Source organism: Neospora caninum, chromosome II, assembly GCF_000208865.1.
Source record: "Neospora caninum Liverpool complete genome, chromosome II".
In the NCBI taxonomy this organism is placed as follows: Eukaryota; Apicomplexa; class Conoidasida; order Eucoccidiorida; family Sarcocystidae; genus Neospora; species Neospora caninum.
In genome coordinates, this window is record NC_018387.1 from 961,016 (window position 1) to 982,777 (window position 21,762).

At 58.8% G+C, this 21,762-nt stretch overlaps 2 protein-coding genes across 2 annotated transcripts; one reads left to right on the plus strand and one right to left on the minus strand.

Annotated features, from left to right (window-relative positions):
• Nucleotides 1-1,928: 1,928 nt before the first annotated feature.
• On the minus strand, nucleotides 1,929-10,585 carry NCLIV_005630 (conserved hypothetical protein; the record flags this gene model as incomplete). The annotated part of the gene is made up of 3 exons (XM_003880073.1): nucleotides 1,929-2,024; nucleotides 2,571-8,566; nucleotides 9,115-10,585. 3 exons carry the CDS (start codon nucleotides 10,583-10,585, stop codon nucleotides 1,929-1,931), a joined length of 7,563 nt encoding a protein of 2,520 aa, XP_003880122.1.
• Nucleotides 10,586-16,099: 5,514 nt separating this feature from the next.
• NCLIV_005640 (conserved hypothetical protein) lies at nucleotides 16,100-19,225 on the plus strand (the record flags this gene model as incomplete). The annotated part of the gene is made up of 1 exon (XM_003880074.1): nucleotides 16,100-19,225. The coding sequence occupies one exon, from the start codon at nucleotides 16,100-16,102 to the stop codon at nucleotides 19,223-19,225; it is 3,126 nt and encodes a 1,041-aa protein (XP_003880123.1).
• Between the last annotated feature and the right edge of the window lie 2,537 nt (nucleotides 19,226-21,762).

A 21,762-nucleotide genomic window follows, 5' to 3' on the forward strand; every position in this document is an offset into this window, starting at 1 on the left:
GCGAACGCCTGGCAGTACCGCTGTGAACAGACACATCCACCAAGCCGGTTGCGGTGCCGACGTTTCTCTTTCGCCTCGCTTCCGCCTGGTCAGTGCACACCGAACTTTTCGCCGCGTGCTCCCCTCTTCGGGTTCGATGCTTATCAAAGAGAGATATTTGTGTGAGTGTGGAGACGTGTGCACCGGAAAACTCTTGCATTTTCTCTCTGCGTGTCCGTCTGACCAAGCAAGTGGTCAACTCTCTTCTGTGAGGCGTCTCCGAAACTCGACGGATCAGGGCAACCCCTCTGAGGCCCTATCTGTCCCAGTCGTTCGCCGTGCCGTTGCTTGTCGACTGGCGTTCGATAAGTTCCCTCTCACCCCGTCTATACACTCGCCAGAGATCAGGTAACCGTAGTTTCCGAACAACGGAGAGGCAACAAACCCAGCCGGCGGGGAGGCAGGCGATGGTCCGGTGTGCGTTTCGCGTCGCTCACTGCCGCAAGGCTGCGCAGCCCTCCTTCCACATGAACTCCCCGAGGTTTCATTTCCAGACACGCATGAGTTTACATAGAGCGATGCAGAGGTATAGAGAGTAGAAGGAAAAGACAGAGGAAAACCACGTGAGGAGGAGCGAAGCGACCACAAAAAACGCATGAGTGCTGAGCGAGGGATAGGAAGTCCGCCTCTCTATCAGGAGTTCCAGCTCTCGCTCGGGCACACCGAGAGACGGGTGTTTGCGCAAGCAAACGTTGAGGCGTTCCGAGTCGGAAGGATGCTGTCCGCTGGGCCCGACACGTGCAGGCACTAAAGAACAAACTTGACAGACGGAGCAACAAAAATCCAGAACTGTACTGTGCTGGATTGTTGCGTGAAATGTGCCGTGCATGGTAAACTGCTCGATACGTCTAAGATAAACTGAATACATACTACGCTGCCCCGCGGTTCCACGCGCTCCGATCCCTCACGAATATACGCACATACATACATTATATATATATATATATATATATATATATATATATACAAAACGCCTACGTGTAAATGCTTCAGAGCAAATCGAAGGCTGGTGGCAACGCAGAAGTTTTTGCCATGGGCAATGACCTGTGCTCCGGCCGATGTGGGCTGAGACGCAGATGGGTGCCTCTCGGGAACTGCAGTCCACAGGCGTGGTGAAAAGCAGTCAAACTCGGCATCCCGCTATCGACAAGAGAGACATGAAATCGCAAAGAAGCGCCTAACGCAGGAACTCCGCGGAGCCCCACGAGCCTCTGAACGCACTGGAGCGTCTCAGCGGCCTTTCTTAAACCGCACCCACGGGGAGGGATGCAATGCGAGAGACGTGCAACGCAGAAAAGGACACGGTCGCCTCTTCCAGGACCAGAAACCGTCTTCCTGAATCGTTCATCTGGGAAAATCGCCTCGGGTGTTAGCCAACGGCATCCCTGAGGTATATATGAGGGCAATCGAAGCCATGTGCAAGAAGAGGTTAGCCGTATACGGTTTCGCATGCAGCCATCCTCGTTTGCGGCCATCATCGAACAAATTGGAGGGTAGCAAACAAACCGGGGTGACTATCACCAAAGAAGCGTTTGAGGCCATACCTGCATCTGTGTAAAAGCACATCTGCCCGCTGATGCGCATTTACGCATGTACGGGGGTACACAACGCAGCGACGGCAGCGGATCACATGTGGATGTCTGACGAAAGGGGACGGCAGGAAGGGGGAAAAGCAGATATGGTACGCGTTCTTCGGAGGGTCAACAACTCGGTGGGAACGGCTGCATGTTCAAACGCACATGTCAACGAGAGGGACGAGAACCTGCCTCGACAGGTACAAAATAGAGTACACCTGCAGAACACTTCGGAAGAAATCGCTTTTTCTGTGTCTCGGCCTCCCGCTTCTCTGTCCTTTGGCGCCACGCTTTAGTTGCCGTGCTCGTTGTCGGTCACTCGAACACTGCCCAGCGGTTCTTGCACACAGCGGCCGCTCGCCTGACGACGCGTACGGGGTCGTCCAGGGCGGGGGAAACTCCTGCGATAACCTGAAAGCAGAACCAAAAAACAGACGAAACACTTTCCCATGACGCATTCTGTCGGCAGCCTTCCGCCTCTCCATAGATCGCCGCTCTATGGCGATGCGCGAGCATCGTTTGCTCTGACTACGTCGCTCTCTGACCGACTCGCACAGACCGGCTGAAAACGCCTCGCCAGCTCGGTCTCCCAAATAACGACCATGTCCAGCCTTTGATTCGACGTCATGAAAAAACGTTTGTCTTTGGCGTAGAAGGCCCGGAAGCGTCCAAATCAGCGGAGCCGAGTGTACAGACACCTGAGACGCGAGAGGCGGCCGCACCAGAAGTGACTCCCGCACGCAGTGTACAGACAGCGCAGAGTGGCGAGGCGAGCAGCCGAGCTCTGGAAAATGACGAAAGCAGAAGTTTCCAGGCGTGCTGCTTTAGTGAAAACGTGCGGCGGAGAGACTCTCACGCGAAACCGTGGGACCACCAACTGGCGTCGTTTTTCCCGTTTGCGTCTCGAGCCTTGATGTCTCTAGCTTCTGTTCCGTTTCTCTGCGACGGCGTCCTCACCTCTTTCTGCATCTTGAGAACGCCACCGAGAGGCCTGTCGGCGAAATTGATGATCGCCTGCAGGGCGAGCAGGCGCAGAAGGGGCGCGGCGAAGCCTCCCTTTGGCACCGCGCAGCGCCGAGAACCCCCCCGATGGCTTTCCTTCCGTCGGAGTCTGTCCATTTCCTCCACTTCTTCTCGGCCGCCTTGTTGCGCGACGACGATGAGGAAAGGAAGAATACGGTCCACGAACTGGTCCAGAAACTGCAACTCCATCTCTTCCAGCGCATGCGAGCTGTCTGCCGCGCCCGCGCAGCCACCCGAAGAGGTTTCGCGTCCCCCCATATCTTTCCCTCGGCCCTTGCCGTGTTCTTTCTCAACAGCCTCGGGCGGAACTTTTTCCCGCTCCCCGATCTCACGCGCTCCCTGGCCCGAGGCACCGGCACCGGCGACTGGCGCCTCCCGGTCGCGTTGGCCCAGTGTCTCCGCGTCGCCGCGAGAACGAGGAGCGAGCGCGCGTGCGCTTCCTTCCTGACCGACCTCGCGCGCGTCCGCGGCAACGGCAGACGGGGATGGCGACGCAGCGAGAACTGCGCGCTGAGAGGCGACGCCACGCAGGGTCAGTTTCCGCCGCTGAGCGGAGAGCAGCAGCAGAAGTGTCGAGGCGAGCAAAACGTCTTCGGCCTCTTCCACCGCACAGAGGAAGCTGTCAAATTGACGAATACCGGATGGCGAGGTCACCTCCGAGAACAGGTCCGACAACGCGTCCGAACCAGAGAGACCACCGCCGTTTCCGGGAGCGAACGATGCGTTGTCCCTGGCGACCGCCTCTACCCCGCAGTCTCGGGATGTCGCCTTTCTTACGCACCTGGCGGCGTCCTCCGGTTCGCTCGTCCGCCCCCCTCGGCGAGTCGGCGCTTTCCGGCTCGCCTTCACGGCCTGGAGCAGTCCGCGCGTGAGGGGATGAAGCGAAGGGAGACCCGCCCGGTTGGCGAAGTACAGCGAAATGGCCCATAACACCACGGTGGCCAGCAGACCACGTTGCGGCTGCGGAATGCCTGAGACGCCGGGGGACGCCAGCAAGTGCGCACTGGGAGAAGCCTGGCGAGTGCATGCGTCGTCGACTCCGTGGAGGAGGGTGTTCGGAACAGGCAGACACGCGGCTGCGCGAGCGAGACACGCGGCGGCGGGAAGTGTCGCGAGTCGGACGCGAAACGTGAAAACAAAAGTCGCGTTCTCCCCGCCTCGACACGCCTGCGGGAAAAGAACCTGTAGCGGCGAAGGGGACGTCTCGCGGGGGGACGCCAAACGCGAAGCGGCCTCGAGTCCCCGCGCTACGAGCTGCCCACGCAGTGTACAGACAGCTGAGCTGGCCTCGTCCAGGACCCGGCGCGCGACGCACTTGAGCGGCATATCTGCGAGGTGGAAATGAAGAAACGTTTCCTCTTCGGCTTCTCCAAAACCGCGTCTCCGCACTTCGCGCTCTTTTTCTTCTCTCTGTGGCGCCGTGCTCGGCTCTCTCTGCCTTGATTTCCGAGCAACCGATGGAGGAGGACAAGGCAGCAGCGGAAGAAGACCTGGAAGAACGTCGCTCTCTTCGTTTCTCGCCTTTCCTTCCCCTTTGTCCTTTCCGCCGCGTCCCCCCTCTTTGAGTCCCGCGTTGCGTCTCGGGTCTGTCGCTCGCGCTTGAGTTTCGCCGTGCCGCGACTCCCCCCTCCTCCCCAGCCAGCGGCGGTCAGCATCCCGCTCGCCGCATTCTCCTTCTCTGCGGAGCAACTGTGTCGTTCGTTCTATAGGGTCACCGAGGAGCCGCGCAACAGCCAGCGAGGAAGACAGGCCTCGCCACAGTGCGGGCAGTGCCCCAGGTAACGCCTCGCCGCGGCGCCGCGAAGGCAGGGAAGCATCGAACGCTGTTGACGGGGAAGAAGACCGACCTTTGCCCACAGAGTCGAGAGGCGAGAACACCGGAAGAAGAAGTTCCCGCAACCGAGCAGATGCCAAGTCCTCCTCACATGCATGTCTCTCCTGGCGAAGAAACAGCATCTTCACTGTCGCCTGTCTCCACAGAGTTGCTTGGGCCTCGCGTTCCCATGGCGCCGGAGACCGCTCCGCGGGGGAGCACGATGAGGATCTGGATCGAGCTCTTCGTTCTTCCTCCCGCTCGCGGTGTGCGTCCTCGCCGCCACGCCGAGGTCCGTCGCCTGCGTCCAGCGAGGCCAGCAAGCGCCGCAGCGTGCGCGCGTCGGGCGCGAAATACAAAAGAGCCTCGACGACCTCGAGCACGGCCTTCTCCGAGAGTCGTTTTTCCTCCAAGCGATGGCGAGGCGGAACGGTCGAGGGGTCGCGAGAGAGCAGCAGAGACACCTGAGTGCTGCGCATGTCTGTCAAAGAAATACACCGATCCAAAATGCCGGCTAAGAGGCTCGACAAATCGCTCCCAGCCCGCCCCTCTACTTCTCTCGGTGTCTCTGCGGCATTTGGCGCTGGAACGTCCGAGTCCCCCGCATCCCAGAACTCGGTGAGGAAAGGCAGGACCGCAGGGGCAAGAAGAAGGATGCAGTCGTCGCCTCTCTCTGCGTCTGTCGTTTGCATCTCCTTTGGTTCGCCGCGATTGTCCTGGCACTTTGCCGGACCGGCAGCGAGAGAGAGAAGCGAAACGCCCAGCGCCTTTGCTTCCCCGGCAGGCAAGGTGTGCAGGAGGAGATCGACAAGACAGCGCAAGTGAGGAAGAAGAGAATCAGAACAAGGCGCGCTCGGCGTCGAGTCAGCCGCGCAGACTGCTTGTTGAAGCGCTAGGAGGAGTTTTGCAAACGGGGCATGCGGCGCCCATTGTTTGTCTTCAGCTGCCGTTTCACCGGCGCCGGAGCGCGAAGGCCCGCAGCTTGGGAACGCCAACGAGCGCTCTGAAGAAGGCATTGCGTCTCGCAAAACTCGCGCCGCTGTACAAACACCCTCGGTTGCTGGCGCGTGGCTGCGATCGGTCCTCGCCCCTCGCTCCTCGCCAGCTTCCCGTCCCTCACTCGAGTTCCTTGTCACGGTGTGCCTCGTTTCGTCTTCACGTGCCCTCGCGGCCTCGCAAAGTTGCGCAATTCGAAGCCAGGCGATAACGCACTGCGTCACCGTGCGCAGAACGCTCGCCGCGACCCCAGGAGTCTCTCTCAGTTCCCTTTCTTCTTTCTTCGTGTCTGGCGTTTCCCGCCGCTCCTGGAGAGAAGCAGGAGCTGTCCCCGCAGCCTGCGCGGCGCTCGCAACGAACAGAGCGGCGATGGATAGCTGTAGCTCATCCAGCGCGTTCTCGTCTCCAGCGGTGGATGTCGAGTTCCCCTCAGGTGTCTCCATTCGGAGATCCTGGAAAGACGCATCGTCCTCTGTCCCGGGAACAGGCGCGGCAGACGCGGCGCCCGCTGCCTTCTCGCCTCGTCTGTCGCAGGATGCGCCGCGGGTGAACGGGCGAACTGTCGAAGACGACAAGGACGGACACGTAGGACCAGTGGAAAGTGTACGCGTCGTAGACGGGGGAGACACGGAAGTGAGAAAGAGCGAGGAATGCAGGAAGGGCGCGCGACCCGATCGGCTCCGAAGCGTCGCGAAGGCAGAAGGAGACCAGCTAGACCGACCAAGAAGGACAGCAGAAATGGCGAGAGAGATCTCTAAGCACACCGCCGTTGGAACAAGAGAGAGAAGTGAAGACGGACCCACGACGTTGTTTTCGGAGTGGCGTTTGTGGACGGGCCGAATCGTCTCCGAGGAGAGAGAACGGGAACCTTCTTTCCTCTCCGAGAAGGGGAGGGATTCGCGCAGAAGAGCCGTACCCGACTCCCGAATGACTCGCGAAAGCGACGTGGCGAGAGACTCATCGACGGAGAGACACTCCCCTGAGCTCCGCCGTGCGTCGTCGGGGAGGATGCGCGGCAGAAGCGACGCGGGGAGAGACGAAAGCTCATCCGCAAACTCGCGTCGAATCGCCCCTGCCGTGTTCGGTTCGCTCGCGCTCGCGGCCGGGACGCCCGCCTCACTGGCGCTATCCTCAGGTGTACATTCACTCGATCCCGACACCCGGCGCCCGCCTGCATCTCTTTCGAGGTTGTTTCGGTCGTTCCCACAGCGCAGCACGCAGGACGAATGCTCTGTTGCGCTGTTCCGCTCCACAGCAATCCCTTCAAGGACGTGAGACAGCGACAAAGATTTACGTGAGACTTCTCTCCTCGCCAATAGAACCTGCTGCAGTGCCCGCAGGAGGCCAAGCACAAGACTCGAGGGATTGGTCACGAGCGACGAGACGCCCTCGAGGCGGATTGCCATCTCCAAGTGACTCACGCAGTACTCTTGAAACGTCCTCGCATCCTCAAGTTCTTCCCTCTCTTGCTGGTCCTTCGCTTGGTCTTCCTTCTTTTGCGCGTCTGCGGTATCCGCTTCACCGTCGCTCCGGCGCGTTGCCATCGCCTGTTCGCTGTCGATAACCTTCGTCTCCGTCCGCGACCCGGGGCCTTGGGTGTTGGCCCGCGCCTGTACGGGTTGATTCTCTTCGCCCTCGCCCGTTCGCTTTCCCGTCTGTCCCCCTGCCGCTCCACGAAGCGCGCGGGCGTTTCGCGCGTCGGCGCTGTACAGCGTCGAGGCCGGAGACGAGGCACTCGCGGGGCCAGTTAAAACAAAACCGAGGACGGAGGCGAACAAGCGAATGGTCGCCTCTCGCAATTCCAAGAGCTGTTGAGGGAGAGCGGCGACTTCGGCGATGGCCTGGAACAGGACAGGAAACGTGGCGGTTCGCCGACGCAAGATCAGGTGACAGCGCGCCCTCCTAAAGAGGGAAAGCAGACGAAGAAGAACAAGACCGGCGTCTGTCGGGGGGCAGGCGACTTCGTTCGCTAGGAGCCCAGCAGCAATGCATGTCGTGAGGAAGCGCTCGACAGTGTGAACCGTCGAAACGATTCGCGCTGAAGCCATGTCCCACGCGCTCTGCAGTTCCTCCTCTTCTTGGCCGTCTGATCCATACACGGCGCCGACTCTCGATCCTCCGGTTTCGTCTCTAGCCCGGTCGGTTTCCTCGTGTGAACCGTTGGCTTCTGGTTCGCCCTGTTCTCCGTCTGATGCCGCCTTTGCTCGCCCTGGGTCTCCTGCTCCCTGGGTGGAAAACGGAGACGGGGCCGCGTCATCGACGGGCGACGCGGATTCGCACCGCCCACGGCCTCCCTGCGGCGGTGAGCAAGTCTCTTCTGTCTGGGCGAGCGTCTGTCCGCTGCCTTTTCTGCGCGTTTGAGAGGAAAACGGAGAGGGACAGGAGGCCAGGGTGAGTTTGAGAAGAGGGAGAATGCACGTCTCCAAAGACATTCGACAGACAGCGGCTGAGGCGAGTGCAGACCGCAGAAGAAATTGACGCGCAGCCACGCACGCGGGACCGCCGGTGGGCTGACGAGGGTCCAGCAGCGGGGCAAAGAGCTCTTCAAGAAGCAGACGAACTTGAGACAGACACCCTGCAGACGACCGGGACGAGGTCCCAGAACGAGATGAAGCAGCGGAAGCCGAAGAGGAAGTAAGCTGTTCGGGTTCGCCACAGGTTTCCAACGACGCACCAAGGATTTCCGCTGCCGGGTCATCCTCGGTCCTCTTTGGCGTTTCACCCTGTGCGGCTTTGCCGTCCTGAAGCGTCTTTTCGTCTGCAGTTTCGTCTTCTCTTTCTCGTGGTTCCTGGCTCTCTTCCGCGTTAAACGCGTCTTCCACCTGCAAAGCACGCTTGAGGAAGAGGGCCCAAAGCGCAACCAGCTGAGGTGTATGTACACTCGGCGCGTCAAAACACGACTGAAGCATCAACCCCTGGAGAGGCTGGAGAATGGCGAGAACTGCAGAAGGAGGAAAGAAAGGCAGGACAGCCGTGGCCGTTTGCTTTACATCCTCCAGCGTTTGTTGAAAGTCTTCGTCGCCCGCTGACGCTAAAGCGTCCATAAGGTAGAGAAGAACGAACGAGGAAAACAGTGGGGACGCCGTGAGAGCCTTGTGGAAGGCCGATACCAGCATGGCTTCTGAAAACAGGAAACACCACGCAGAACGTGGCCCAGAGAAAGAGAACCGAATCAGCATGTGAACCACCAAGCACGCGAACAAGCAGGAAAAAGCAACACGGGTGGGACGCGTCAGAGCCGCCGTTCCTTGTGCTCCGCATCCGTCGTCGCCAACGCGCGAGAACGCGATACACTCGGTCCCAAGAAAAGACGTCAAGATAAGGACGCAAGGCACCATGACACACAGAGAAGGTATGACCCCCCACACGAGGAAGATCGCGCAAGCAGAGACAAAAGGCGACAACCAGAGATAGAGACGTGCCTGTCGCGCTCCGGGATGTACAAATGGTGAAGGCAGTCCATGCCAGGAGCACGGGACGTAAGCGACGCGTGCTCAGCGAGAGGGGAAAGCGCAAAGGATCACAAGACGGGGCGGTGAAGCGAGCGACTCGAGGAGACGTCATGAGATGAAGGAGACGGGAGAGAGCGCGACAAACAGCAGGGCGGCGAGAGAGAGAGCGGGAAGCACTCGCGCTGTTGAAGGACTGACGAGAAACGAGAAGACCTACCTGTGATAGGCATGGGCGCGTTCGCTGGTGGGTTGAAGGAGATAGGAAAGTACGTCATGGCGACGTCGACTACATTTTCCAGGTCCGCGCGTTTCATGATCGACGAATGTCTAGACCCGAGGACGGAGACGATCTCGAAGACGAGCAGAAGACACCGTGGATCTCTCTCCCCCTCCAGCTGTGCACAGACAGCTGTGACAACATCGACCCCGCCTTCGTTTCTCTTTCGCGTCGCTAGCGCGGCAACGTCGGTCTCGAAATCTCTCAGCAGCGCCAGGATAAGACGGAGAATCAACTGCCGCACATTCTGAGCGAAGGATGGGGCGTGGACATCGACCAAAACCCGACGCAAAATCGTCTGGATCAACTTCTGCTGCTGTGGCTTTCCTGCTCTTCCAGCATCTTCAGCCTCTTCTCGCTTGCCCCCGCGCTCGCCTGCGCGCTCTGAAGTTGGCGTGGCCTGTCCATCTGCGAGCGAACAGCTGCTGGCCGCTTCCCCTTCTGAATGCTCCGCATCTGGATCTCCACATGGACGGCATGCAGCCGGCTCAGACGGAGAAGGCGACCTGTCAAGAGACAGCTGAAGCCTTCTGCTCTTCAAAGCCGTTCGGTGATGCGTCAGGATGGCAAGCAACGCGGTGCATGCGCCTTCGACTACGTACCAGTCATTGATGTTTTCCAGGCAGAAGGCGACAAGCTCAGACAGGGTGTCGTGCTCTTCCACCCAAGACGACGTCTGCGCCCCACATGCTTCCCGCGGGGTCGCATCGCCGCTACCGGCCCCTGCCACGTTCTTCTCGCGCCTCTCCAGGCGCTCCGTCGCCATTCCTGCGTTCGTCCTTGGGCTCAAGCCCCTAGCCGAGGCAGTGGGAGGAGACACAGGAGATGCAGAGACCGCGTCAGACAGAGGGAGAGACGGGACGCGCTGCAGAACCTCGCCGAGCAGGAGGGCGGCGCGCCTTCTCCGTTGCGCCTTACGAGCAAAGGCATTCGGCGCACCGGACGCCTCGTCGTCGCCCGAGTCGAGCCCATCCGCATCGTCTTCATCGTCGTGCACGTCTCCCGGCGACGGCTCGGCCTTCCTCAAAAGTGCATCTCCTTCCGTGTCTCCCTGTCCGGCCTTTGCGGGGTTCGCCGGTTCCATTGTGCCTTTGGAAGGCGCGTCGACAGTGAACCGCCGAAGCAGTTTCGTCAACTGCAAAATGTGGAGTGAACCGCTGCACAGTCTCAACGAGAGGGACGTGACAGCTCCCTCCTGCAACCGCTTCTCCTCCGCAGGAGTGAGAGGCTGGAGCCGAAGACGATTCTCTTTGTCGCGAGAACGGGAGACACTCGGAGACGCCGGTTTCGCCGCAGAACGAGCCGAGTCAGACGAAGGAGGTCGCCGGCCCCGGAGCGAAGAGGCGCTCTCTAGGTCGTCGGGTGGCCGACGAAGAAGAACGTACGCCCGGACGGCGTCTCTTGGACTCATGTGAAGATAACTGAGCTGAGAACGTAGGACGGACGAAAACGCGAGGTTCGAACCGCCCTCCACGCAACGAGAAGCGTCAGACATGGCCGACGGAGACGCTGACGATGGCGACGAAGATCGTGCTGGGCCGCAAGTGCCTGGTGTGTACGCCTCGTCGCCAGAATCCGACTGTCCTGTGTTGTTACAGGACGCCTCAGGGAGGGGCTTTGTACCTGTCTGCATCTCTGAAAACCTTTGGGACTATGGACGGAGTCGCAACGTATTCGTCCCCGCGCTATAGTTGTGCAGGGTATGTAGGGAAAATCTCTCCCCCCCGTGTGCTCTTCACTCCACACTGTGTGGGTGCTTGGGTGTATTCAAGGCTCGTCGCGTCCACGCTTGTCTCGTGTCAATTCTCCCTTCGAAAATTCATGTTGCGCTCTGCCGCCAGCGGTATCTCCTGTCAGGTGTCGACTTCCACTGACACGCCGAAAGCAGCGAATCCCCGCGCTGCGTCTCGTCTTCTCGTCGCTCAGTGCTCGCGGTCAGGAACTGCCGGCGAGTGTACAGACACTCGGAAGACCTAATTCAACAGAGAACCTGGCCTGTGGAACGTAGTCTCCACAGTTTCTCTGTCAGACGAACAAGGAAATGGACAGACTCGGACCAAAGTACAGAAGAAATGACGCTGCTGGCCTGGGGGAATTTCGGATGACCCGCGGAGAGCCGGGGAGCGACAACGAGTCAAGCGGAAGGACTCACGGCGCACAGCACTGCGGACTTGCGGAGAGGAAAAAATTACACATCTACATGCCTACAGCCTGTCCTCGCCGGACAAGACTGGTAAAATAGGTAACTTCGAAATCCACGCGCAACTTGACAGCGGCCGTCCCAGCAGGTTGACGAGATCTTGGAATCAGGCCAGCCTGCAGGGTGGCTGGAGCGGTTCAACGCCATGTGAGACGGGAAAAACCCTAAAGCCTAAAGGAGCCGTTCAAATTCCGCTCGAAAGACGGAATTCCCAAGGCAGAATGAGTCGTTTCTTTCCCACAGGTCTGCCATGAGAAAACCGCCCGCATGGGGGGGGGGGGCTGGGTGACTCGGGAATTTCCGAAGGCGCGTCATCGACGCGAACCCGATTCCACAGGAACGGTTCTCCGCACCAGCTTGGTTTCGCCACTGGGCACAAAACAGTCACTCAGAGAAAAAATCAAAGAGGTACAATTTTCTTCGGAGAAACCGGATCCCGCGTTAAGCAAACCGTGTCGCGTCGTAAAGAAGGCGGCACAGCGTTCGCCTGTGTGCCGGGCGTTGAGAGACGGTTCCTCGCGAAATTGTCTTCCTCCCAGAGCTGTGACGCCTTCTCTCTTCATTCAATCTTGAATTTCACTCGGCAGTCTACTGCGACTAGTTACTTCGCCTACTAGGGGCGTCGCCGTGGTAAAGTGCCTAAGGAGGCGAGAATTGCAACTCGCCTTCCTTTCGATGTACTTTTGTGACTAGCGGTTGGACGAGGTTCCAAAGAGACACGACCTCTGCGCAGTGGCTATCGGCAGCGGATCCAGGGCGTTGCTGGCAAGTCCGAATAACGCAAACACGAAACGGAAGTGGCTCGTTTCCTGCTTTCCTACCGTGTCTTTGTTTTGGTGTCCGGGAAAGCCTTTCACGGGGTTGCTCACACCACAGTCCCAGCTACGCGGAGGTCTTGCTCCAAAGCACGGTGGTTCCGTAAAGCCGACCTATCTCGCGAAGCAGCCGCAGCCGTTTCGCGTTCCCGGCGCCAAAACGTTTGGTCTTTCCTACCATACCGGATGAGGTAGATCAATGGTGGAAGAGATGTTTTTATCGACGTGGCCAAGCGGGCATGACACACGCGCGACGACTGATTAGAGCGTTTCGCTGGCGACATTCCCTTCTTCGCGTATGCGACTCACCAAGACGCGGAGTCACCTCCTCTTCTTAGTTTTAAACATTCGCACGTAGAGGCAAGTCACTGCGTGGTCAGCGGAGAGCAGGCCTCCCGTCTCCATCTCAAGGGTAAACTTCGATCGTTCTGAACGACGGCACCGTGCTCCAAAAGCACACCAAACTGGTGTACCTTACCCTCCCCCCCCCTCCCCCCCCTGGAATCTGGTTTCAGTGGGTACCTGACTGGCATCCCATCCATCATAGCCTTCCATATTTACTGCTAGAGAAACGTTTACGGGAAATAAAGCTACTTCCCCAGCATCTGTTCCGGTATCGATGTCTGGCCGAGGAGTCCATCGACAGTTGATACTTTTTTCGAACCGTTGGAAGGGGAGAGGCGCGCCACGAAGTGAGTAACTCAAGAGAAAATTTACCTTTAGATTACACTAGAAATATCGAACAACTTAGAGTAAACACAACCGTGTTAAAAACTGTGTCACGGCGCTGCTGTGGACAAAAGCATTTATCAGTTTCCTTTGATGCGTCCTTCTGTAACGTTGTGTCGGGGTTGTTGCAGCGCTTTTCCGCCGTGTCCACGTGGCGCATCCACCTGAAGTTCGAATCTTGCGACGAACTAGATACGCCACTTGCTATTGACCGAAGCTAACTCCGCCGGCAACCCACCGTCCTAAAACTCCGCAGCCGCACGCAGATCGCGCGCATGTGGTTTCCTGTGAGTGAACTCTAGCCGAACTTGGAACTGAAACCAGTTCTGGTGCCAGTCTCTTTTTGCCTGTGAATCAACACCGCGTACTCCACTCAATGGACCTGAAACGACGGCAACCCTCTCTAACTGGGGAGATTCTGCATGCTTCCTGACCTTCCATTCGCGGCTGCGAGCGGGAACGGCTGTTCCCGGCATCTTCGCCGGGGGACGCGAGCGGCAGCGTCTAAAGCTGCGACCCTATCCTTCTCCCAATACAGCCACACACCAGCAACACCAACCCCATGCGGAGCCAGAAATTCACAGAATCTCAGCACAGCTGGTCCCTGACACTGGTGATCAACGCCTCTCGGTGAAAAAGTTGGGCTTAGGTAGACGTGCGGGCGCTTACCCCCGACGCCGCTCTCCACTTTGCCTGGTAACACCTGGCGTGTCCCAGAGGGATTCTGCTCTCCCATCGTCATTTCTGGGCCACGTCCTGTGTCGTGTGCCGAACTTGACTGCCGATCCCTGCTTCCCCGCGAATCAATCGCTCGCCTTCGTAGCTATATCTTCCTATGTTGGAGACACCCCACAAAATCAGGGAGACGCTCCGCATTAGCGGCACGTGGCCGCTGTTTCGAAGCCAAAGAAGCAAACCATCGTGCAGAAGTGGTCATCTTGACACCAAACAAGGGACGCGATGCCGCCTCGGAGCGTTTCTTTTTCTGAGGTATGTGTGCCGTGGGAGCGCGCACCAACGCGAAGCGCGCGCGCGCGCGTCTGCGGGCTCGAGTGAAGATCCTGTCGAGGAGCTATCGAGCGTTATGCCGCTCATTTGCTCCGCATAAACTTTCCAACGAGGCTGGCGCTCCTCTAGAAGTCTTGCGGCCGAAAACCACGGGAAGCTGAGAACTGCGGTTTAACCAGTGTCTCTCTCGAGGAGGGAGACGGCCGCGCATGCGCACAGTCCATGACAAGCGACTCTATTCTTTTTGGAGAAAAAAATGCGCTCGAGACACCTGGCGTTTTCGGGGTGTGAAGCCCTCTAGTCCACCCGCGTTTTGCCCCTTTTAAGATCGACGGTCTCGCGCGAAGGGGACTCGGGGTCTCTCTCCCGGCTGGATCTAGCACGGCCTTGCGTCTCTGTGTGGACACAGCTTTCTCCCAGAGGATCGATTCTTACGCCGACCGGCGTTTCTCATCTGCAGCTCGTCTCCGAAATCGGAGAGTCCCCCGTCGCATCTCTTGTCCTGGTGTCTGTTTTCCGGGATAGACGAGGCCGGGGCCCTATGAACGAAAGAAGGGGAAATGCGACGATTCTCGCGTCACGGATTTTTCTACCAGTTCAATATATGCGCCTCTCTCTCTATGCGGCCGCACTAGCCATCCAGAAATGCGCGCGCACGCGTCTCCCCGTTTTTTGGGATTTTCAGGTTCCTTCTCAGCCGTTGAGCGGCTTGGCGTTAACGGAGTCGCTTCCCAGGTTCGATTTGCGGTAAATCGGAAAGCGGTTTCCCCGAAGGCGTTCTTTGAGGCGTCTCGCGATTTCCGCGCTCGTCCCAACTCTCCCTCAGGCGATCGCGTACACACCGAAACCTTCGACACGCGCGGACGTCGTGGGACCGGTGACTCAATTCTCCGTGACACTTTTTCGTCTAACCACCCTCGCAGCAAGTGCGACAGACATTTGCTCCTTGCGCGGCCGACGCTCGTGGCTCCGCGGCTCCGGTCTTCGCCAGCGACGAGCTCGCACTGGGCCCTTTCCCGGCGGCGTTCGTTCTGTTCTCGAGAAGAAACGGCGAGTCTGAGAGACACAAACGCCCACGCGCGACTCTCCGCAGACGTGGCGTGACGGCCGGGGTTTTCTGCGCACAAGTTTTTGGACAGTGGAAACTCAAGACTGCTGGGGCGGAGACAGGTTGTGCGGTGTCGCGCGTTGGAGAGCGCCCATGGAGGCCACAGGCAACTCGCTTCACACACACATCAGTTCCCAAGGGTGGATTGCCGCTGCCGGGAAAGAGCCTTGCCTGCTGCAAGAGGTTGATCGCAACTCGGCTGCCGTCTTGTCCCTGCGTCGGCCAGTTTGCCCAGCATCGTAGAGGGTCCAGCCTTTGCGTGACTTCGTCCTTCCCTTTTGCTTCTCTCAACACACTTTCCTCGTGCAAAGGTGCTCTCCTCCTGTCAGTCAGGTGACGCTTTGGAGTCTTCTCAGACGCGAACGCCCGAAGCCGAGACCCGGGGCTGGACGCGTTGCGTCTGTACAGCCCAAAAAAGGCGGAAAAAAAGGTATTCTGTTTTGTCGCTGTGTGGGGCTTTCCGAGCCTGAGAGCCGTCTTGTCTGTTTTCTGTCGGTGGCGTTCGAGCGCCGCGCGTCGCGGTCTGTGAGGCCAGGCAGCTCCACCGAGACACGGCTTCGTTGTCTTCCGTTCCCGTCTCTGTTGGGAAAGAAGAAGCAGCGCAGAACGTTCGAGACGAGAGAAAGGCACAGAAGACTTTGTCGAGGGCCACACGTAGGCGGTAGTGGCGTCAGCCTGGAAGAGGGTGTCTCGCGTTCTCTCGGCCGTTTCTTTCCTCTCTTGCCGATTATCTCTTGTTGACTGGTCTCCATCCGCATGTGCACGCATCTCCTGCTCGTCCCTGTCTACGGCGCAAGCAGGATCCATTAGGGATGCTTCGAAACCAGATCTTACCCCGCGTGAATACGTCCCAAGGTACATGTTGTAGATTCCTACGTTTTCGTGCGCATTTACGTCTCTGCATGTAAATGCGTGAGTGTCTTCTCGCCAGTTGGCGTCTGCACGTGTGTTTGCTGGCTGACGCGCATGGAGTCGCTCGCAGTTGAGACGCATTCGCGGGTCGTCTCAGACCAAACAGGCTCCCTCTCTCTGAGTTCACATGTGCTGGAAGGGGTGGAGCCTGCGATGCTCTCCGAGTCGTCTGTCCCCGCTCTCGTCGGGTTTCCCGAGACGGGGGCCCACGAGCTCGGCGCGGCCTTTTCACCGGCGGCCAGCGCGTCTGCCCCGAGCCTGCCTTCGGCGAGCTCTGAACCGCCCCCATTTCGGGCGGCGGCCGACCCGGGAGCGTCGAAGCCGTCGGATCCTGTCCAGGGTTCGAGCGCCGCTCCGTCAAAAGAGCTCGACAGGACGCGAGAGACCTTTCGCCGGTTCCGATGTCCGCAGGAGGAGGACGACCTCGACTGTGGGACTCTCTGCGGCGCCCGGTGTGAGGGACACGGCTACTCCCCGTCGCAGTTTTTCCGCGAGCCTCTTTCCCCGCGATACGACAGAGAAATGGACGACGATGATTGTCGGCCCCCGCAAAGGCTCAATGCGTCTGAGGAGTTACGCTGGTGTGGATTCCCCGAGGGACGGCGTGGAGAGGATCTGGAGTCCTTCGTTCTCGACATGGCCGGGGGGAATGGTTCCTCGGGCTCCTCGCCCGTGCTTTGCCCGGCCTCTTCGCGAGCATCCCTGGCGTCGTCCCTCTGCACGTCTTCTTCGCCTACGCCTGCGCACCAGTCCAGGCTTGTCGAGGGGAGCGGCGACTTCGTGCCAGCGAAGGGGCTGTCTCCGAAGTGTGGGGAAGCTGAGAGACAGTGGTCGTCGGGGCGAAGAGGCCGAGGAAGGAAGAGAGCGCCGGTGGAAGATGAAGCGGGGCGGAAAGGAGACACATCTGGTCAAGACCAACGCGACTCTGACGCGGGCGTCGCGGCTCTCACGAGACTTCTTGCGAAGAAATGCAGGTTGAATAGCAACTCCCCGGAAAACCATCCCGATTTCCTCGTGTATAAGCCGCTCGCGGGGACGCCTCCCGCCTTGGTGTCGCCTCTCCACGGTCCCTCGGTGTTCGCTAAAGGGCGCCCGGCGGACGAGAAACCACGTGGAGACCGAGAGAGCAGTTTTCCTGGCCGCGTGCGGGACGGAGTATGTGAGCGAGTGATGGCGAGTGTGCAGTCGCAGGCAGGCTCGGCAGTCCCTTCGGGCCGGGGAACTGCCGGTGGCGGCTTGGACGGGGGCCAGAGCGTCCCGAGCACGACGTCGGAACGCAACGCGCGCGAAACCTGTCGGCCGACCTGGCCCCGAAGGCCCGAAGGAGACACAGCCGAGAAGAGCTCTGAAGGGGAACGCCAGGCCGAAACGAAGGAAGAGCAAATGGACCAAGACGTCGACTTTAGCGAGGGCCCAAGGCCCGAGCTTGCAGAGACATTTAGCGGGAAGGCAAACGCTACTTTTTTCAGCGCCGACAGCGGGAGTTGTGGTCAGCTTGATGGGTCGTGGAAACCGGCGGCCTCCAGTGCGTTCTATGGGAGGCGAAACTCGTCGTGTTCCACATCGTTGTCGGCGGACGTCGCCTCGCCGGTGCAATGGACAGGTTCCCGCCCTTTTCGCGCTTCCTGTTCGACGTCGTTCCCCCTTTCTTGCTGCTCGTCGTCTTCGTCCTTGGACAGCAAAGCAGATGATCGGGAACACGCCCCAGCTTCGCCTGTTCGGCGGCAGGGCTGGGCGGAGAAGGGAACAGACGAGGGGGACTCTGACGCGCGCCGCGCCGACTTTGGGGAGAACCGCGTGCCTGCGCGGCAAGCTGGTTCTCAGCTTCGCGATCTCGGCGAGTCTGCACGGTCTCCACGGGCCCCCGACGGTCAGCGCCCCGTGCGTCGGCTCGGTGTGGGGCGCGCCTGTTCGCGAGAAGACGGCACGCGAAGCACGGAGGAAGCAAGAGAAGCGCGAGGAAGCAGACCAGGTTGTGCGCCGCTTGGCGAACAAGGCGCGGGGCCAGATGCCCGCCGCTTTGATACGCATTCATGGTCGATGCCGACGGAAAAACAGAAGCGCTTGCGCATGCAGGAGCTCCTCGCCATCACCCGGTCTCCACCGTCCCGAAACCCCGCGTTTCCTTCCCCGGTCTCTCCCCGGAGTCGCGCTGATCAGACTCGCGCGGAGAGGGGAGTTTACCGATCTGTCGATCTGGGTGCACTCCGCAGCCGCACGCCGACTTGCCAGCCAGCTTTCAGTTCCAGGTCGCCTGAACGCTTGAGAGCCGACAGTGTGCGCGGAGGCCCCGGGAGACCGGGGCAGATGGCCTGGACAGTTCGGGCGCCTGTCGCCGCGCCACACATGGGAAGGGACGAAGACAATCACGAAGAGACGATCTGCCTCGCAACGCCCGCTGTGTCCCCTCGCCAGCGGCGCGAAGGGGCGAATTCCGAAGACGAAAGCGGAGACGACTTGGACGCGTTCCTCCCTTCGTTTTCCTCTGGGCCTCGCGGATATGCCGCGTCGATCTACTCGTTTTCGTCCTCTTCCTTCTCGGCGACCTCGTCCTTCTTGTCGGATTCTTCTTCCATCCTCAGCGGAGACACGTTCGCGCCGGGACTCGCGCCGAGCGTCGGCAGCCGAAGCGGGGAAGGATTCTCCTCTCTCGCGTCCTTCGCCTCCTCGGACGGGTCCGTAGGTTCCAGTTGGTTAAGCGGCGCAGGGGGAGGCTCGCCTTCGTGGACCGGAATCACGGTCTCGACGCGGGCGTCTCCGCCCGTGTCTCCTTCAGACCTGCTGCCGTCGTCCTCGTTAGCTCTCTCCGTGGGCGCGGCGCGGTCCCCACCTGCGACGTTCTCGTCCTATGCCGTGAATCCATTCCAGGCGTCGCCTTCCTCTCCACCGTGCTCGGCTCCTCTCGCGTGTCCTGCAAACGCGTCGCCGGAAAGCCGCACCAACGGTGCGGCGTCTTCCACAGCGCCGCTCGGGGGTTCCTCGACTCGGCCGTCGGCTTCCGTGCACGCCGCGGCCTCGTCGCAACTGCCGGTCTCGACGTCGTCTCTCTCTCCTCTCCTCACATGCCCCGATCTCTGTAGAGACGCCGGCAGCCGCAGGCAGAATCTTGGCTCGGCCCCGGCGCGCTCCACGCGCCGCGCGCACTCGCGAAGGCGCTCGTGCGACGGGGCGGCAGTGTCAGACGATTCGAGAACCGCGCGGCGAGGCGAACCCTCGGAAACCCGAGTGATCGACTACGTCGCGGCGAACCGGCTGCTATGGGAGGCGCAGTTCGAATGAAGGACAAAGTTTCGTTGCAGTCGAAACTTTGTGTAGCGCCGCGGCTGAAGGAGCTCAGGCACCAGACGACGCGCGTGGGGGACGAGTGACGGCGAATGTGCATGCGAGGAAGATGGGGTGTTTCCGCGATGATTCCCGAGCGCGATGGTTCCGGAGGAAGGCTCGGACCCAGAGGGTTTAGTGGGGGCTCGACGTGTACCTGTGCACGCGGCTCGGTCTAGGACAGAGGGAAAAGGGGTACTAACTTCTTCGTCACACTACGTTTCCTGGTCCTGTGTGCCTTCGTCGTTCCTGTTCCTCGTTGCGGTCATCGAAGGTTCAGAGAGGGACGAAGTCGCCCAGCACCGCGTGCCGTTAGAGAGACAGACTAGGGAGCGAGACTCCCAGGTTGTTATACAGGATATGGAGCACAGAGAAGCGACAGAAGCGGAAGCAGTCTGCATATATGTCTGGCGATACATTTGTCTTTTTTGCAGGCGTTACACGAAGAGCAATCGCTAGGGATGCTCGCTGGTGGAGTCCTGTCTTCTTGACGGGGAATCTAGGGAAGAAACTGGGACAGGGACAGCATCCCGCGGTGTATGGCGCTCTGGAATTTCGGTTTTCCCACAAGTAGAGTTCGTGCCGCAGGCGATGTGTGCACGCGTTTCACGGGGTGACGGTACCAATTCTGTGTGGATGATCGGCTTCCGAGCCGCTGGGGGGTGTAGGTAGAGACGGCGCTGGAGCGGTGTCCGCCGATCGTCCCCGTGGGACATCGACTTTTTTTTAGAAGGGAGAGCCCGCGCGGAGGATGTCCTGCAGCTTTTTTTATTGGCAGTCGGCTTATAGGCCGCACACAACAAAGTAAGAGCTGGCCTCGTTGACGAAAGTGGAAGGCGGTCGTGGCGGGGTTCCCATTGTAGCAGACGTGTATTCTGTTGGGTCTTTTTGCAGTCTTTGGCGGAAAGAGTGAGTCACGCAATGGGAAAGGCGGAGGTGGTGAGATGCCGGCGTAAATCGCGTCTGGGTTTTTTTCTGGTAGCAACGCGACTCTACCCACTGCATTCGTGCCCAGTCGCCAGGATGCCGTCATCCCAAGGGAAGACAAAGGAAAGGCACGATGTACGCAACACAGTGTCAGACTTTTCACGCCAGATGTGTTTGGACAACACCACTGCCTCAGGCGACAACGTTAACACGATTCTGGGTCATTTGTCGGCACCTGCGAACCTACGAAGAAAGGCATTTTTCGCTTGAGAGAATGGTGTTCCGGTGAAGCGCTCACTTTGCAGTTTCACCAAACGAACTTTCTTTTCGAAAACGCCAACTGCGACACTCAGTAAATCCGGCTTTTCGTGAACGCCTCACAATCGCATCTCTTTCAGAACAGTGCGTCTTCTGCCGCACGCCCGATTCAGATTCCTCTGCCTCCCACGTCCCTCGCGTTAGAGTGGACGAAACTCCCAAAACGTTTGTGGCCGGAAGGGGAAAGCCGCGGCGTGTGTGGACGGTCGGGACTGCTTAGACAAAACGAACAGTGCAGCGAAATGTGTCTAGTCCAGAGGACATGGCCGCGTCTGCGCGGGAGATGCCGAAGGCAAAATTGCCGGATACTCGCTGACTGTCGGAAGCCGTCTAAAGACTCTCTCTCACTCCAAGACATATATATATATATATATATATATATATATGCGTATCTACATACGCCTCTCCGTGCTATATATATATATATATATATATATATATATATATATATGCATGTACACGCTTGCGTGTCGATGAGAGTGAAGTACTACAATAGGTATGGATATGTGTGCATTTACATGCACCTAGTTCTCATGTGTAACGGAGGAAAATGGTGAGGGCATCTGAATGGTGACGCACCGATACCGTGACCGACGGTTGGCGGGCGCGTAGAAAAGAAACTGAACCGTCCCCTCTGCCTCATTTTGGACGACTCCTCTTATTACACTTCAGTGAATGAAGCAGAGATCTGCAATATGTCCTCGCCTTTTCCTACACAGACCTCACACCGTATATGCCTACATATATAGATATACATGCATATATATATATATATACATGCATACAGAGATAAACGCATATATATATATATATATATATATATATATATATATATATATATGGCCCGTATCAAAGATCTTGTCGCAGGTAGCCAGATGTTTGTGCCGATTCGCTGTGGCCCAGCTCGGCAACATCCCACGGGAAGCCAGGTACGCGGCGTGTCTGTTTTTGCACACTGGAAAACAGAAGCCGAGAAGATGCGGCCAAACCCCAGTAAAGAAAAGATCTGTTTTCGCGTGTGCGAGTTGACAAGAGCGATGAAAGTGAAGGTGTTCAGCGGGACGTCGACAAGCAAAAGACGCGATTTCTATACAGATCCCGCTTTTTCACAGGCAGACCGCTGAGTATGTATGTATGTATGTATGTATGTATGTATGTATGTATGTATATATATATATATATATATATATATATGTACTTGTTTATCGCGGTCCTAGCTCTCGTATCCTCCTCGAAAACCCGAAACCGGG